Genomic DNA, 16,058 nt, shown 5'->3' with positions numbered 1-16,058 from the left:
TACCTCCACATTTTTTTCATGACGGTTTTTGGAAAAGTGTTATAAGCGGGATTCACTTAAAACGTTTAACCCAGGTACTTATTCATTCGCACCTGAAAGATTTCAAATTATGAAGGCTTCAAATCATTGGATGTGGCCGAAGCCCATATTTTTATATTTATATTATGAAGAGGCTATGTTCAAATGCTTATCTCCCGCAGCAGAGCTCTTAAGCATGGTTTTTTTGTGGGGCCTTCGGCCAATTCGGGGCGTATTTTTAGGCTCCATTATAGTGAATTTGTAGAGTGAAAACAAAAAATGATGGGAATCGTTCTGAGCCCTATTAACATCACCCTATAGGGGCCACGTTAATATCATTATTAGTGAATCCGCAAGAGTGCGCGAAAATGCAGCTTCATTCCCTGGAAAAAACCCCAAATGCGCCACAAAAAAGTTGTAGAATTTATTTTCTTTACCCACCTATTTAAAAACTTTAAAATTTTCACTTACCGAAATCCGCTTTTGTTCGAAGATCCGGCCATTTTTTGGTCCACCTCAAGTTCGCGTGTTTAACTGAAACGGACTGAAGCCAGTGATGGCAACCTCTTCCAGCAAAATTTCCTTTTTGACCAAATTTTTCCCACGCATTCCGAAAAATGCGCTGCCATGTAGCGGGAAAAACACGTGATCAAGTATTTACAATAGAAAAGTATTGCCAAAAGCCCTGTATAATTATTATTGTATTAGAAAAGTATTGCACTGCATTAATTTCTATTTTTTCCAAAAAAATTCTTTTGTTTGATGAACTCGCAAAATTTCCCACTTGCACAAATTTTGGCCAATTTTTCCCACGAATATGGGAAATTTCCCATGAGTTACCATCATGACTGAAGCCAAAAAAAAAAAAAGAAAGAAAAAAAGATGGGCTGAAAACAGATGATTCATCTTATTCGATGGCTTGTGCTTCATTGTGCGTTACCAAGAAAACTGAAGGTTGTACGTTTGCCCTTCTCCCTCGCAAAAAATTACACATGTGCCCTTAGGCGCTAGGGGTGAGTTGCAGCGTTACGGCCGAATCGCATGGAATCCTTTTACAGAACCTAGGCTATCTTTTTGGCGGGTGTACAACTGATCCTCCTGCGGCTATGGTTTCTTTTATTCTCTTAAGACCTTATCACCAGAAGAAATTCATTACACTGAGATTATAAGACAGTAATTAGTTAATTTTTAGTTAAATATTTTTATTCACATTAAAAAATATGATATTACAGGAATACCCAATAAAAAAAATCATCATAAAAATCATTCAAACTAAAAGTTGAGAATAGGAACACAAAAATGTTAACACAAATAACTCTAGTCTGCATATTTTCAAAAAAGCTCATTTCAAACCAGGCAACATCGAAGCAGTGATATCAGATAAATAGCAAAAACAAAAATTCTACAAAACTTAGGGTGAAACAAGTTTTTTTAATAGCAAATTCCGTAAAAGAGAATGATAATAAACCTTCACTTCAACAAACTCAATTTTGAAGAGGGATTAAATTTGAAGTTGCAGCATGAAGAAAAGTGATACAAAATTGTGGGAAAAAACATTTTTCTCAACTGTCCTTGTTTAGCTTTGCTCTCTTAGACAATAGTACAGTACACTTCCCAAAGAAATTGAAATTTTTTCTTAAACTTGAACTTTGTACATAGTAATGTGTAACATTGATAAAAGGAAGGAAGATGAGTAAAATTGGCGATAAAAGAGTTTTAGAGAACATTTTTGACAAAAAAGACAGAGGAAAAGGTCAAAATATGAGCTACGTTTCATTTTGGTGTCTGGCCAGCTATATATACTTCTTTTACAAGATTTTGATACGTTAATACAACATAAAATACAGTTAAGGATGAAGATACAAACAACTTAATTGAATTCTGTATAGTTTATAACAAATTTAATTACAAAATTGTGAAAATCATAATTTTTGAAATGGTGGTCCAAATATGGCCACCAATAATATATATATGTAGAAATATTTAAAAAAATCAATCAAAAACACAGCCAACGCCTTCAGAGTACTAAATTTCTTCTCCCTAACAGCACTTTCAGTAAGTTAGTGGCCCTCGGGACATCCCTGATTCTTGAAGCCCATGGTGCTGTGAAGATGGTCTCATATGAACTCCATATGAGTTTAAATAAAAAATGATAGCAACCACAAAAGTAATTTTTTGTATTTAATCAAAATATAATTAAAAAGTATTTTTAGATTTAGGTACAATAAAAAGCCAAAAAATTATAAAAAAAGACATGACAGGTGGAAAAATGGCTACTAGCTCATATTTAGACCAAAGGTATGTTGAACTTTTACTGAGATGCAGCCATTATTAGTTAGTCTAAGTTAGTGAAGGGAAGATGCGGTCTACTTAGAGGTTCTATCTGGCCCACTGCAAATAATTTTAATATAAAGAAAGCCCACTTAAATAATGGTATAGAAATTTTCAATTTCAGTGTTTTTAAAAAAAAGTTAAGGGGATGTTCCATTTTTTGCATATGCAAAATATAGTTGTGAGAATTCAAATAGAAATTGATTTAAAAAGTTTTTGAGGCTTTATCGAGGTTCATAATAAATTATATTGGCCCAAGTCAATTTTTTTTACTCACTCCTGAAGAAGTTTGCCTATCACTGCCATAGAGCTGGGGTGCACAACCTCTAGCCCGCAGGCCAAATGCAACTGCCAAGGGATTTCATCCAACCCTCGGGAAGGGTGTTCCTACAAAAAAGCAACACAATAAATGCCTAGACGGACCATATTTCCATCATAAAAATATAGAAAATGCATCCATTGGACACCTTCAATTACCACCAGTAAAAATGTCAATGGCAAAGTAATAAAGTATTCTGGCTATTAAAAAGTAGCCAAAAATAGCCCAAAAAAATTGTGAAAGGCAAGTAGCCAATTATCACCAAGAAATTATCAATTATTGATAAATAAATAAATGAAGAATCACCAATGGCAGGTAATTGAGGCCCACTTTAAGTGGCATTAGATTAAAATGTAATTCTCCAAAAAGAAAAATGGTATATGTTGGACCGATATGAGATAAATATATTTGGATGACTATAATTAACTAATCTAGTTGCAATTTCAATAATTTTCATAAGTCGTGAAAATAATCCTAATTCTGGTTTCAGTAAAGAATAACAATTCAAGTAAGCCTTGTAGAAAAATCATTGAAGTGGCCAAAATTACATGAATGTCCCATGAAATACGAGTCATATGGTCGGCCATTATATACCAGTTTCAGGCCAGCGAGCACTATAAATATTGCATATTTGTCCTGCAGACTGAAAAGTTTGCCCATTACTAGTCTAGGTGAGTGGTTCTCAACTAGACGCCATATGGGGCCCCCTTATGGTCCTGGGATATTTTAAGGGAGCCACAGGAGGAAATCAAGTGTTAGGGAAACCATGACAGGGTTAAAAAGACCTCAGAGAGCTGTAAAAAATAAATTCAGACGCAAAGAAATTAGACTTTCAGGTGAAAAAGTGTAGCCATTTTCTGGTGGAATTGCCCATACAACCAGGGGCCCTTCATCAAGCATGGGCCTACATGGGCACGGACCAAGAACTTCATGATGTTAGTTCCATGATTTTCAAGAGTAATCATGCAAATTTGTAAGCTGTTACTACCAGCTAATTATGGTAACCAAGGGCTATCTAGATAGGCCCACCCGAGCATTACTCAGGGCCCTCAAGCCCATAAGGGGCCTGGTGAAAAAAACCATTTGGCACTGCGATTTTCAGGAGAAAAAATATACATAAGTAGGCAAATACATTCAGCTAAGAGGTCCCAGAATATCCCTTGGCCGAGATCTCATGGTGCCATTAAGATGGATCTGCAGGACCCCAAAACATCATTTATTGGTGGGCCACACCATAAGATAACTGCATAGTCCCAAGAGAGAAACTCAGAGAAGCAGCGGAAGGGGGCTATAAGAGGGTCTATAGTTCGGGAGAATGGGTATACAAGAAAATTAGACCAGAGCAGGGCAGTAAAACCATATAGATTCACCTTTGCTCCTGGATTTGAGTGGGGAGGGGGCGGTCTTGGATAAGACGGTGACCAAGAATAAAATATGATTCAAAGGAGGCAATGGGCAAAAAAGGTTAAGAAACACTGATCTATCAAAGCATAGCTTATTATCTTATCAGTAAAATTTATAACAAACAAAACATGCAATTATTATTTATATTATTTATTGAAATGTACAGAGAATCAAATTAACTAAAGCTGATAAAATTATGAGGTAGGAAACTATGTAATTTAATGAAAAAATGTTGGCTGCTTCGTATGTGGAGAACAATGATGACTCAACTGTTCAAAACCTTCCTTTCCATAATGTGATACTTTCATGCCCTCATCACCAACTGGCAGAACCTTATACTAGCTTATTCAACAGTTGGCCCATATTTAGACCATAGCCCATTGGACCTTCTCCTCTATACATATACATCCTTAATTTTTTTTATGCTTTAAATTCTGTGAATCTGAATTGCTATAACTTTAAATTTCAAAAACAATATTTTATGGTTTAAGTTTTTCTGTGGATTTAAAATTGATTGGATGTAAGAAGCAGTCACTTAAAACAGTAGTAATCAAACTATGAGGCACATCTTCCAAGAGAGGTACTAACAGTGGTATCAGAGCTGGGCGAGTTCAAGCACTGACAAGATTTTGTACTATGACACTGAGTACCAATAGAATCAATTCAGAAATCCAAATCTCAAACCCATAAGTCTAAAACAATTCAGATGCCCTTGGGTGGCAAAATTGCTAGAGAAGATGCGAGAGCTTACCATTTTTTTTAAAAAACTGTACAAGCTTTTACCACTGAGATAGGGGACACTGAGAGAAGAGGGCATATTTTGGAAGTTCAGAGATGCCACTACAGCTAAAAGTTTGAATATAACTGGCTTAGATAATTTTGTCAACACAAGCAACAAGCGAGAAAACATTTGAGTTGGTAAATGGCAAAAAAAATTTTTGTTGAAAGAATTAATTATGCTGAGAACATTTAGAAGCCGAAAATATTTACCATACGATTTAAATATCAAAGTTACACATACCTTATTTATGGCCCAAGAACTGTGAAAAGAAAGCAAAAGCCAATTTGGCAATAACAACAAAAGTCTTGCAACAAACAAGGAAATAGTTTCCTGGTATATACAATTACAAGACAGATATTTTTAACTTATATTTCAGTTAATTATATTAATTTAAAACAACAATGTATCACAAGTAAATCTTAAACATCACAAATGCTGGGAAAAAAAATCTTGATAATATCTCAGCAAAACCAGTTTTGGAATGACTATCACTTTCAATAAATATCAAATGTCAATTAATAAAATGGTCCACTATTTCAAAGTGGAAAAGTTCATATTGAAAGAATTATATAGAGGACTTGAGTGTAGCACATTCAAAGTGATGCCTGTGGTCTCGAAGTACATTCTCTTATAAATCATGATTTGACTAACACAGTAAGACAAGATTCTTTTCACCCTTGAATAGTATTTACTTAGTTACAATTTTTTAAAGAAATCTTTGTCTAACTTGAAACCAGATATTACATAACAAAAATACTTCTACAAAATGCTAAAAATTTAGTATCAACTTCAATGAGTCAGTTCTTGATCACCATTTCATAATGCATTCACAGCGTTATCCATAAGAATAAAATGCATTTGGACATGCACAAAATACTTTAATTAAATATAATTGGCAATGAGAAGAGCAATTAACATGTTCAAAATAAAGAGAGATATAACATATTGCTGCGTTTGAGGGTCCATTGAGCGAGTTTCACGGACAGTTATCTTGTCTGTTAATGCATCTGATGATGGTGCAATGTTCGAAATTTTGAATGCACTTGGTTGCCATAATATGTATGTAAAGATATAACGCAAAACAGAAATTAATACTCATAGCTTTGCATTATATGATGAATTAACAAAAAATTTCACATCTATCAGCAGTTATTGCATCATAGAATAAACAGATTTTTTTTATTCTCTTAAAACCACTGACACCATTTTTTTAAATATTTCTATAAATAATATTCATGCTTAGAAACATGAATACTTCTTTTTGCATTCACGTATACAATAAAACCCTGTTATACCAAGGAATCAATATAATATGACACCATTATGCCTCCCCACCCCAATGCCGTCTTAAGACATGGGCCTACCCGGGCACAGCCCGGGGGCCTAAGGAAAAGAGGGGTCTTACAAAAATGAGATCCAGTTGAAATTTTCTAGAATTTACAAGGTAGGGCCTCAGAAAAGCCACTTGGCCCGGGGGCCCATGATGCTCTTAAGATGGCCCTGCCCCCCCCCCCCATAACTTCATGCAATCAACTGTTGTATAGTCCATTAAATGCAAGTAGTTTACGACACTGTAATAAAAAATGTCCCACAACACCTGTGGTATATAGGGTTCCACTGTACGAGGATTAAAAATAGGCCATAGTATTATTTGTAGAAAAACATATGAAATAGTCAGTCGCTTTGTAAATGTCAATTACTTGTAAAATGTTTAACACCAGTCAAGGTGAATTTATGTATGGCAATTAAGAAAATTAAAGATAGAACATGCTTATAACATAGCATCTCCATAAAATTCTCAAATATAATAATCAATTTGAAATACAAGTTCAAAGATAACTGATTATATGCAAAAAATCCAAATGAGGTTTTGATAAGCCAGTAAATCAATCCCATTAACCTTTTCAGTTTCAGAAAAGATCATACTCACCTACAACTATACTTAAAAAATTTCACCCTATATCTCGAGTGGGGGGGGGGGAATGGTATTCATAACAAGGGACTTGAGCTGAAAAGAAGTTTGCAACAGTATATAGGCTTTTCACTAACAAATGCAATTTCTATACTAACAAAATACAATTTCTATACTAACAAAATACAATTTCTATACTAACAAAATACAATCAAACTTTAAAAAAAAAGGAATGATAAATCTATAAATTTTACATCAACAAATATCATATCACAATCTGGTTCGTGCATTTCTCATAATTTAACCCTACAATGCATGATTTCATGTTTTGGAACATATTCACAACATTTACAGTATGAGCTTTAACTATACATAAAAAATGAGAGCCCAAATCACAGAATTTCTACAACCTCCATGAATATCAAATTAACGAATTCCAGCTTCAGAGTATTTAAAATTGATTACTAATTTTCTACTCCCACATACTGTATTAATGATAGCTCATTACAACAGGATTTCACAATGTTGAAATACAAATTTTATATGGGCATTTAAATGCCCATAATTCTTGAAACTTCTTACATTCGCAACATCAAAAGATTAGAATTTCAAATATCTTGTATCCCTGTTCAATCTTAAGGTACTTTGATAACACTCCAAAATGCCATGACACCATGGGGGATCACGGCACTATTACTGTTTTCTGTGTAATTTTAACCCGAAAATATTCATGCCGAGCAATGAGAATGTCATGAAATCTCAAAAGCAACTTGCCCTAGAAAACATATTTGTTAAGTTAACATATGAAGCATAGAAAATTTGGAACACCTTTTTAGTAGTTTTATTAATGTTGCTCAATTTATTAAGACCAAGACTTAATAAATTGCCATAGAAACATTTTAGGAACTTGGCAAATTACTTAAAAGGCTCATCTTTACATGTTGGCACATGCTTACATAAAATTTTGTGTTGTCCTCTGACTTTGATCCGGTAATCACACACACATTTTAAAATGTGGACTGGACTATCGTTCAGTTTAGTAATCACACACAAAATAATTTTAGGTACCAATGCCGATTTTTTAGTCTCCATGGCAATTGACACCTGGGATTAGACAAGCCCTATTTTACACAATTAAAAAATTTATGGGTGAGCATTTTGACTGTTATTCCTTCTGTGCTGCTTGAATGAAATCATTGTGATGATAATAACTTTCTAACATCCTGCATTAAAACAAGTTCCATAGCATTTCTTTTTACTCTGTGGTGGTTGAGTGGTCATAGTGATGGACTAACATTGTGAGGACCCAGGTTCGAACCTCAACAGCACCACAGTGGTGGTCAGCTAAAAAGGGTTTTCTGTGATAACTTTAAGGTGTGCATGCAAACTTATCTCTCCGTTAAGTCACGCCACAGTGAACAACAGGCCTACAACAGTACAAATATTCAATCATTACGTTTGACTCAACAATTTGAAATACTTTGGCAGAACTGAAAAACCTAATAACACTAGATACACACTCCGACTGTTAGATTCGCACACTTTGTTCCAGACTCTGCCTTGAAGCTGGGCTGAAAGAGACATCGGTAATGGCCCCAAAGCAGAATGTTTAGCACTGTTCTGCTGCGAACCCTCGGCTGACTGGAAATGTTCTGCAGTAAAAATCCCCATACATGTAATAGTGTTTTTTGCACTTTTTCTTAAAATTCTTCCGAATTGTTCTGCAGTAGCGCTAATTGTTCTGCGACGTACGTCGCAGATTTTGGCACATTCTGCTTTGAGGGGTAATGGGATAAGTCCGGTGGCAGAGTCCTGGCATTCATTCAGCCATATGAATTTATGAAAAATAAATTTAAATGTTTGAACACTTTAAGTACAATTTGAAATTTCACATATGAGAAAGTGAACAAGGTTTTTCAATTAATCTTTTGGGCACTGGTGTTATTGAGGTAACCAATAGCAGGGTTTGACAAATCCCAGGTGCCAGATCACTGTGGCACCTGAAAAATTGGTATTGGTGCATAAATTTTTATATGTGTGATTATACTAGCTCTGGCAAAAAAAAGATATGCTTGGCTCCTAAAATATTTTTGTTGGCCCCTAGATTTTTTCTAGATTTATCTACCCTTGACTTTTGTTATGCATGCTTTTGTTATTTTGATAAAATATTATATTTTCAATCATTAATGGACTTGCGAATTCACAAAAGCAAATTTTTATTTATTGCAAGTCATTTGAGTTTCATGAAATGCATTTTGATATTACAGTAGAGTCTCAAAAGTCTGAGATTTCCAAAAATCCAGTGTGCTGAAAATTTTTTTGAAATTCCTTCTCTCTAACATACAAATTTCTTATATTCCTCCATCCTTATGGATATGTTTTGTTTAATTTTTCTCACACATGCAAGTAATTTCAGTTTGGAGGAGTATTGACATTCCCTTAACTTTTTTTTTTAAACATGAAAATGTGTTTAAAATGGATGTTGGGTGTGGGGAAGCAATCAGGCCTAAACGAATGACAGTTTCTATTGAATTAATTTCAAACTTCAATAATTTAATCAAAAATAAATGTAGCAAAGCCATCTGGATCTTGTTTTTAAAAGAAAAATTGAACGTTTTTGTAGGTACCACTTTGACATTTGTGAAAGCCAGATGTCGCGAACTGCGTGCGAGCAAAATCAACCCCTGATTTTCGACTTTTAAGGTTCGACATGAGAGTCCATAAACAGGACCATATCTCAAATACTAATCATCCGATCCGAGTGAATCAAGTGTTGCTTTGAAGAGAAGTGTATGTGTTACAACATATCTTGAGCTTCAAGTCTATACCTTCAAAACTTGAAAAGATACAAGGCTGTGAATTTGGAAAAGTATTAAAAATTCCTGATTTTTTTAATGTTGCAGTATATACACGCAAAGTAAAATCAGAATTACAAAAATTAGGCACAAACAGGGACAGCACAAAATTCAAAAGTGAATAACACCAAAAATGCTGGGCCTGAATCCAAAACCAACGTATAGTACTGTTGTGAATATAGGGTGATGCCTCAAGTCCCTTGGCCACAAATTACATGGGTCAACAAGCATTTTGTATGTGGCATGCAATGCATTTTAAAAATGGTAGTCTCTTTTTTGATAGTGAGTGATTTGTTGGACAACAAGCACATGGAATGCAAGATGTCACTAAAATTCACTTTTACATTGATTTCTTCCCGAAAATTTTAGGTGAATGCATTCACAGAGACATTCTTACTATGAAGCACCATTATCAAGGACACCGGAACATTTCGATGATAGGAGATTACTATTGGTTTGTAATCAGGGAGAACGATGATGCACATCACAAGAGAAAAGCAGTGTCATTCTATTTTGGCAAATCAAAAGCACATCAAACTTTTCAAATATATTGATAATTTCAGTGCTTTTGCGTATATATTTATTGGGAACATCTGTAAACTCATGTTTTTTAATCTTTTTAAACCGATCAATATTAGCAAAAACTATTGTGTACATATGTTTCTATTATTATGATAGTTGCATGTATAACAGTTGTGACGTTATAGAGAAAAACTAAATTTTTTACTGAATTCAGTACTCTAAAATTAGTTACAGCCATCCATTTAAGCAGATACAGAAAAAAAATTAATTTGTTGACTAGTGTTACTGGGGAACCATTGAGAGATACTAGAGGCATACTTCCAATCAGAAAAAAGTATCCAAATAACATGTAGACATCAGATAAGTCATTCATATTTCAAGGGGGTTGTATAGTTCTCAAATTTAAAAAAAAATTAACTTTTTATACTGTCCCTGTGTGCCCGAAAACCCAATTAAAAAGTTATTGCCCTCTGTTTCTTCTGATACCATGATACCAACAAAAAATATTACACGTTTCTGCCTCCACTGAGATATTCAAAAAACAGAGGAAAAAACAGTGTTAAATATGAGTAAATTGGTTTTTCCACATTTAATTCTATTTTTTTTCCAACTTTCCTCCATTTTTTAAATTTAAATATCTCTACTAATATCGCACTTTAAAATGTGGAACATTTTTTTGAAGATATCAAGAGAGACAGGGCAACAATTTTCTAATTGGGTTTTTGAGCACAAGGTGTCCATATAAAAAGTTAATTTTTTTATTTTAACAACTAGGTATATCATCCCTTGCAACATAAACGACATATCAGAGTACTGCACATTATTTGAATATTTTTCCAATTGGAAGTATATGTCTAGGATCAATGGTTCGTCAGTATGCCATACGCCCTGTTGCCTATGCACCCTGTATAAAAGTTTTTACTATACACGATTGTCGTCTTAACAAAAATAACTACGCAGTGCCTGACACTGCCTAGCCATTTTTATATGTCACCTTGTTTTTGCTGCGTCAAACACATTGTTTGATATGTTCATCATTATATATATATGTTCATAGACAGAGATAAACTTAAAAGTCTGGAATGGAGGCATGATGATGCCAGTTCATATGTACGTGTACACATTAGATCAGTCAGCTCAATCTTTGATGCTGGGAGAGGTCAGTATCTCCATCCATGAATATGCTTTACACACGTGCATTTGGTGGTTTTGTGTGTGCTGTGCAGGGCCATCTTAAGAGCACCATGGGCTCCCAGGCAATGTGGTTTTTCCGAGGCCTCTACCTGGCTAGAAATGCTTGCTAACATATTTACATGCTTACTTTTGGGGCCCCCACTGCACTAGAGGTCCTGGGCATGTAGACCCATGGATTAAGATGGCACCGGTGCGCTGAAGTGTTTTCACTGAGTGTAGTTACATAGGAGAGAAGCTTTGGGCAACATTGATCTCGACAGTCTTACTCCATAATGAACCACAATGGAAATGGACCATAGATTCTTCCGTTATAACCATACCACTTTTGGCAATTTTTCTGACTCTGCAAATTTTATCCGAGTCATGCATCAGCATGATGGAGTCAGCATTTATAACAGAAGTGGTAGTTATATGCAAGCCTAGTATTGTAAGTGCTGGGAAGACAGTACAGTATGTCGTGCCAAAAGCATGTGAAAAGAAACAAGCCAAAAGGTGCCAACGGATATAAAGGGTGGGAGGCGATAGGGCTGATTGCCCACCTCTCACTAAAAAATTGTATTATTGGCATAGGCAGGCAGATGGATGTGGAAACCCCCCCATCACACACCCTCAGTGATTTCTCTCCCTCTAAGAATCTGCATCCACTTATGGAATAATTTTTAATAATAGGTCTACTTTCTGAATTTGACTTTTCTATGTGCGTTTACTATAATATCGATAAGAGAAAGGGGCTCCACTGAAAGTAATTGACTAGAGAATTGCTCAAGTAGGTCTATTGTTTTGCAATAAGATTTCTTTTCTTTTTTTAAAATTAAAACAAACATCTTACATGTTTTCTATTTCTTTCCAGATATTCTGTGGTCATCTTGGTCCTGTTCATCTTGGATTGCTGAGATACTACATTGTATCATAATTTCATGAAATATTTAAGAAGGTTGTTGTATAAACTTTTTGGTACTCTTTCATTATAACCGTACTAAACATTTTCAACACGAAATTGGCACATTTTGACTTGTTTCTTCTTGCATGCCTTTGTCAGGACATACTAAATTTGCATATAACTTACTTCCGTTATGACTGCTGACTCAATCATGTTACATGACTCAGAGAAAATTTGCTAAGTCAACCAAGTGGTATGGTTATAACAGGAGAGTACCTTTAAAAAAAATTCAACTTCCTACACAACAAATGAAGGTAACTCGTATAAAGAAGCTGACAACAGGTACCGAATTATCAGTATCACCAATACTTCATAATCAAATAATTGAATATTGGTGCATACATATTAACACCATTTAATAAAATTAAGAATCAAGAAATGATATCATGCATTGTATTGTTAACAATAAAATGAGCTTAAGTTTCATCAATGTATTTTGCTATAATAAAAGCATTAGGAACTCAACAATTTTAACTACTTCATAAAATTTATGTGTTAGTTGCAGTTAACTACATAAATATTTATCTCTGATGAAGTGCTTCTGCAAGAAGCAATATAGCAAAAGAGGTAAACAGAAATATGCCTCCGGGTAAAATACTTTTCATAGCCATGATTTCTTCATTTTCACCAAGTAATACACTGTTCCAGTTCATACTTCGCTTTACAGCTTTTTTCCACATCGCATATTTGTGACACCTTTCTTTTGCAGTTATGCTAGGCAAAAACGTGTCTGTTGTGATGATTGAAAGGTCTTCATTACTCAAACTCCAAACCTGCACCCCTTCTGCGGCACCAGCTGCCATGGCTGCTCCGAGAGCTGTTGTCTCTGACATTGATGGGCGTACAACTGGAATTCCAAGTATATCAGCCTGAAGCTGCATGAGGTGATCATTCTCTGTCATTCCACCATCAACTTGAAGTTTCTGCAATGGGATGCCACTATCTTTATTCATAGCTTCAAGAATCTCTTTAGTTTGAAAACATACCGCTTCTAGGGCAGCAAGAGCAATATGTGCTTTATTTGAACAGTGCATTAAGCCACAAATGATACCACGAGCATCAGATTGCCAGTACGGAGCATAAAGTCCAGAAAATGCTGGAACAAAATAAACTCCACATGTGCTACTAACACGTTGAGCTAATGTTTCTATATCTGATGAATTCTTTATTATATTAAGATTATCTCGTAGCCATCTAATAGCAGCTCCAGCAACAGCTACAGAACCTTCTAGAGCATAATATACTGGACTCTTTGGACCTAACTTATACCCAACAGTAGTCAACAAACCATGATCTGACCAAACTGGTACTTTTCCAGTGTTGTATAGTAAGAAACAACCTGTTCCATACGTATTTTTTGCCAGTCCTTTTTTGAAACATAACTGTCCCACCAAAGCTGCATTTTGATCCCCGAGACATCCAGATATTGGTACATTTTTTAGAGCACCGGATGAGATGTAACCAAATATTTCGGAACAACTGCATACTTCAGGCAATAACTTTATGGGAATTTCAAAAAAACTACATAACCATGGATCCCAATCTAATTTTCTAATATCCATTAGCATTGTTCGACTCGCATTTGTTACATCAGTTTTATGTACACCACCATTGCCACCACCGGTCAAATTCCACATTAGCCACGAATCGACAGTTCCAAACAAACATCTGTCATTCATTACAGCCTGTGTAACTTCTGGGATATTAGACAGAATCCAATGCAATTTAACAGCACTAAAATATGTTGATATCGGCAAGCCACACTTCTCTTTAGTGAAAACAGCACCTCTTTTATTTTTAAAGAACTCAACTGTATCCACAGTCCTATTGTCAAGCCATATTATGGCGTTATACAGGGGTTTACCTGTAAATTTATCCCAGACAATGGTTGTTTCTCGTTGATTTGTAATTCCAACAGCTTTTATGTCTGATGGATCAATTTCAAAATCAATAAGTTTTTTAACAGTCTCTTCAATGCACATGCAAGCTGAAGAGAGGATATCCATAGGATCTTGTTCAACCCATCCTTCTTTAGGATAAAACTGTTTCGTTTCTAATTGATGGTAAGCTAGGATTTCAGCGGATTTAGTAGAGAATACCATGAATCTCGTGCTGCCGGTACCTTGATCAAGGGAACCGACCAAATTTCCGTGTTTCAACGAAACTAATTTCTTTTTCTTTTCGGCCATTTGGAAAACGAAAAAAAAATTGTGCTGATACGAGGAGATCAATCAAGAGTTCGCCGGGTAGAAATTTGATTCACGCACACCGAAAAGTACACCTGTTAAAGTCTAAAAAGTCTCACCTACTGTCCCACGTGATTTAAATCGGATACTAACGTATCTATTTCTTTATCTTTCTTCAATCCTTTCTAAGAACCACTTCACAAACATATCTTGCATTCAACGTACGTACCTCGTGCTTACGACGGAAAAACAAAACAAACATACCTCCTTTTATTATTGAAAAGACCTTGACTTGACATGACTTTTTCTTGGTCTTCGAACGGACCTTGATTGAAAAATCCTTTTTTTACCCCTTTAGTTTCATTTCAAAATCTACCGAATACTGACTTAATGAGCATCAACTCAACTTAATGAGCATCAACTCAACTTAATGAGCATCAACTCAACTTAATGAGCATCAACTCAACTTAATGAGCATCAACTCAACTTAATGAGCATCAACTCAACTTAATGAGCATAATGACTTAATCAACATCAGCATCACTTTGAAGGGCAGGCTTTAGATCATCCCCATGGAAATCAATGTTAAAATTGCCGATTTTACTGTAGAAATATGAAAATTCAGTGGAGTTTTCTGCTACATCAATAATTTTAAAAATTGAGCTCTCTATTTTAGAAATATTGAGTTCGCTTAGAGATATGAAATCCGGAAAATTGAATAAAAAGTAATTAGTCAGACCTGCTTTTGAGTTGGATATCCATGCAATAACATTGATTTCAGCTTTTTCTCTACTTGCATCACGTTTTTTTACTACTATGAATAAATAAAATATGAAACATATACATAAAATAGAAAATATGAAACATTAAATTACTGATTATTGTCAAACAGGACCCCAACTAATGGTTATCTGTGCAGAATTAATCAGAAAGATTGCTAAATGTGACTATTGTGATGATGAAGAATCTATAATGATCACTTCTTTTTTATATGCAAACATTGGAATAAATTTCGGATTATCTTTTTCCAAAGTATTCGTATAAGAAATAATCAGAATTGAAATTGGAAGTCTATGTTTATTGCTTCTCCAAAATTATTTATTAAAGGATTGGAAGTGTATTTATCTAAAGATTATAGATTATCTAAAGAGGGAACAGGGTGTTGAACTTCCTGATGGTTAACGACCTCATCTTGCTCAATGGAGACAACGAGATGCCAACCTTCGAACGACATGAAGCGAGAGGGTGGCCAGATCTGACCACCTACCACAACTCACATCTGGCCAACCAAACGGTACGTAGACCAGGAGGACTCGCATTCCGGACACAAATACATTTTTTCACATCAAGCTGAAGGAGACGTTGTCTGAGGACAGACAGCCCAAGTACGGCACGTCGGAGTGGAGACTTGCCCGTCCGGCAGATCTTTGCTCGAGTGTGTCGTCCAACCCTTCATCTTAGAACTGACGTTCCCTGGAGACAGCGTCTCTCCGTCTATCTCTATGGACTTGCGCTGACGTAAGAACCTTGTCACTTTGGCTTCGTATTCGAAGCGGAACCTAAGTGGGGGATGCACAGGATCACTTGGAGGGCATT

General features: G+C 35.3%; 1 protein-coding gene across 1 annotated transcript; it reads right to left on the bottom strand.

Annotated features, from left to right (window-relative positions):
• Positions 1-1,215: 1,215 nt before the first annotated feature.
• On the bottom strand, positions 1,216-14,731 carry Gk1 (Glycerol kinase 1). The gene has a single exon (XM_089238883.1). It carries the CDS (start codon positions 14,463-14,465, stop codon positions 12,798-12,800), a length of 1,668 nt encoding a protein of 555 aa, XP_089095009.1. The 5' UTR covers positions 14,466-14,731; the 3' UTR covers positions 1,216-12,797.
• Between the last annotated feature and the right edge of the window lie 1,327 nt (positions 14,732-16,058).

This window comes from Pholcus phalangioides, unplaced genomic scaffold, assembly GCF_987345545.1.
Source record: "Pholcus phalangioides strain wild (caught in Gottingen) unplaced genomic scaffold, Ppha-v1.0 ptg000011l_1, whole genome shotgun sequence".
Taxonomy (NCBI): domain Eukaryota; kingdom Metazoa; phylum Arthropoda; class Arachnida; order Araneae; family Pholcidae; genus Pholcus; species Pholcus phalangioides.
Note: the sequence above shows the minus strand (reverse complement) of the source record. Positions and strands in the feature narration are given on the sequence as shown.

Coding starts and splice junctions, on each gene's coding strand:
- Gk1 (XM_089238883.1), bottom strand. CDS start 14,465: ATGGCCGAAAAGAAAAAGAAATTAGTTTCGTTGAAACACGGAAATTTG.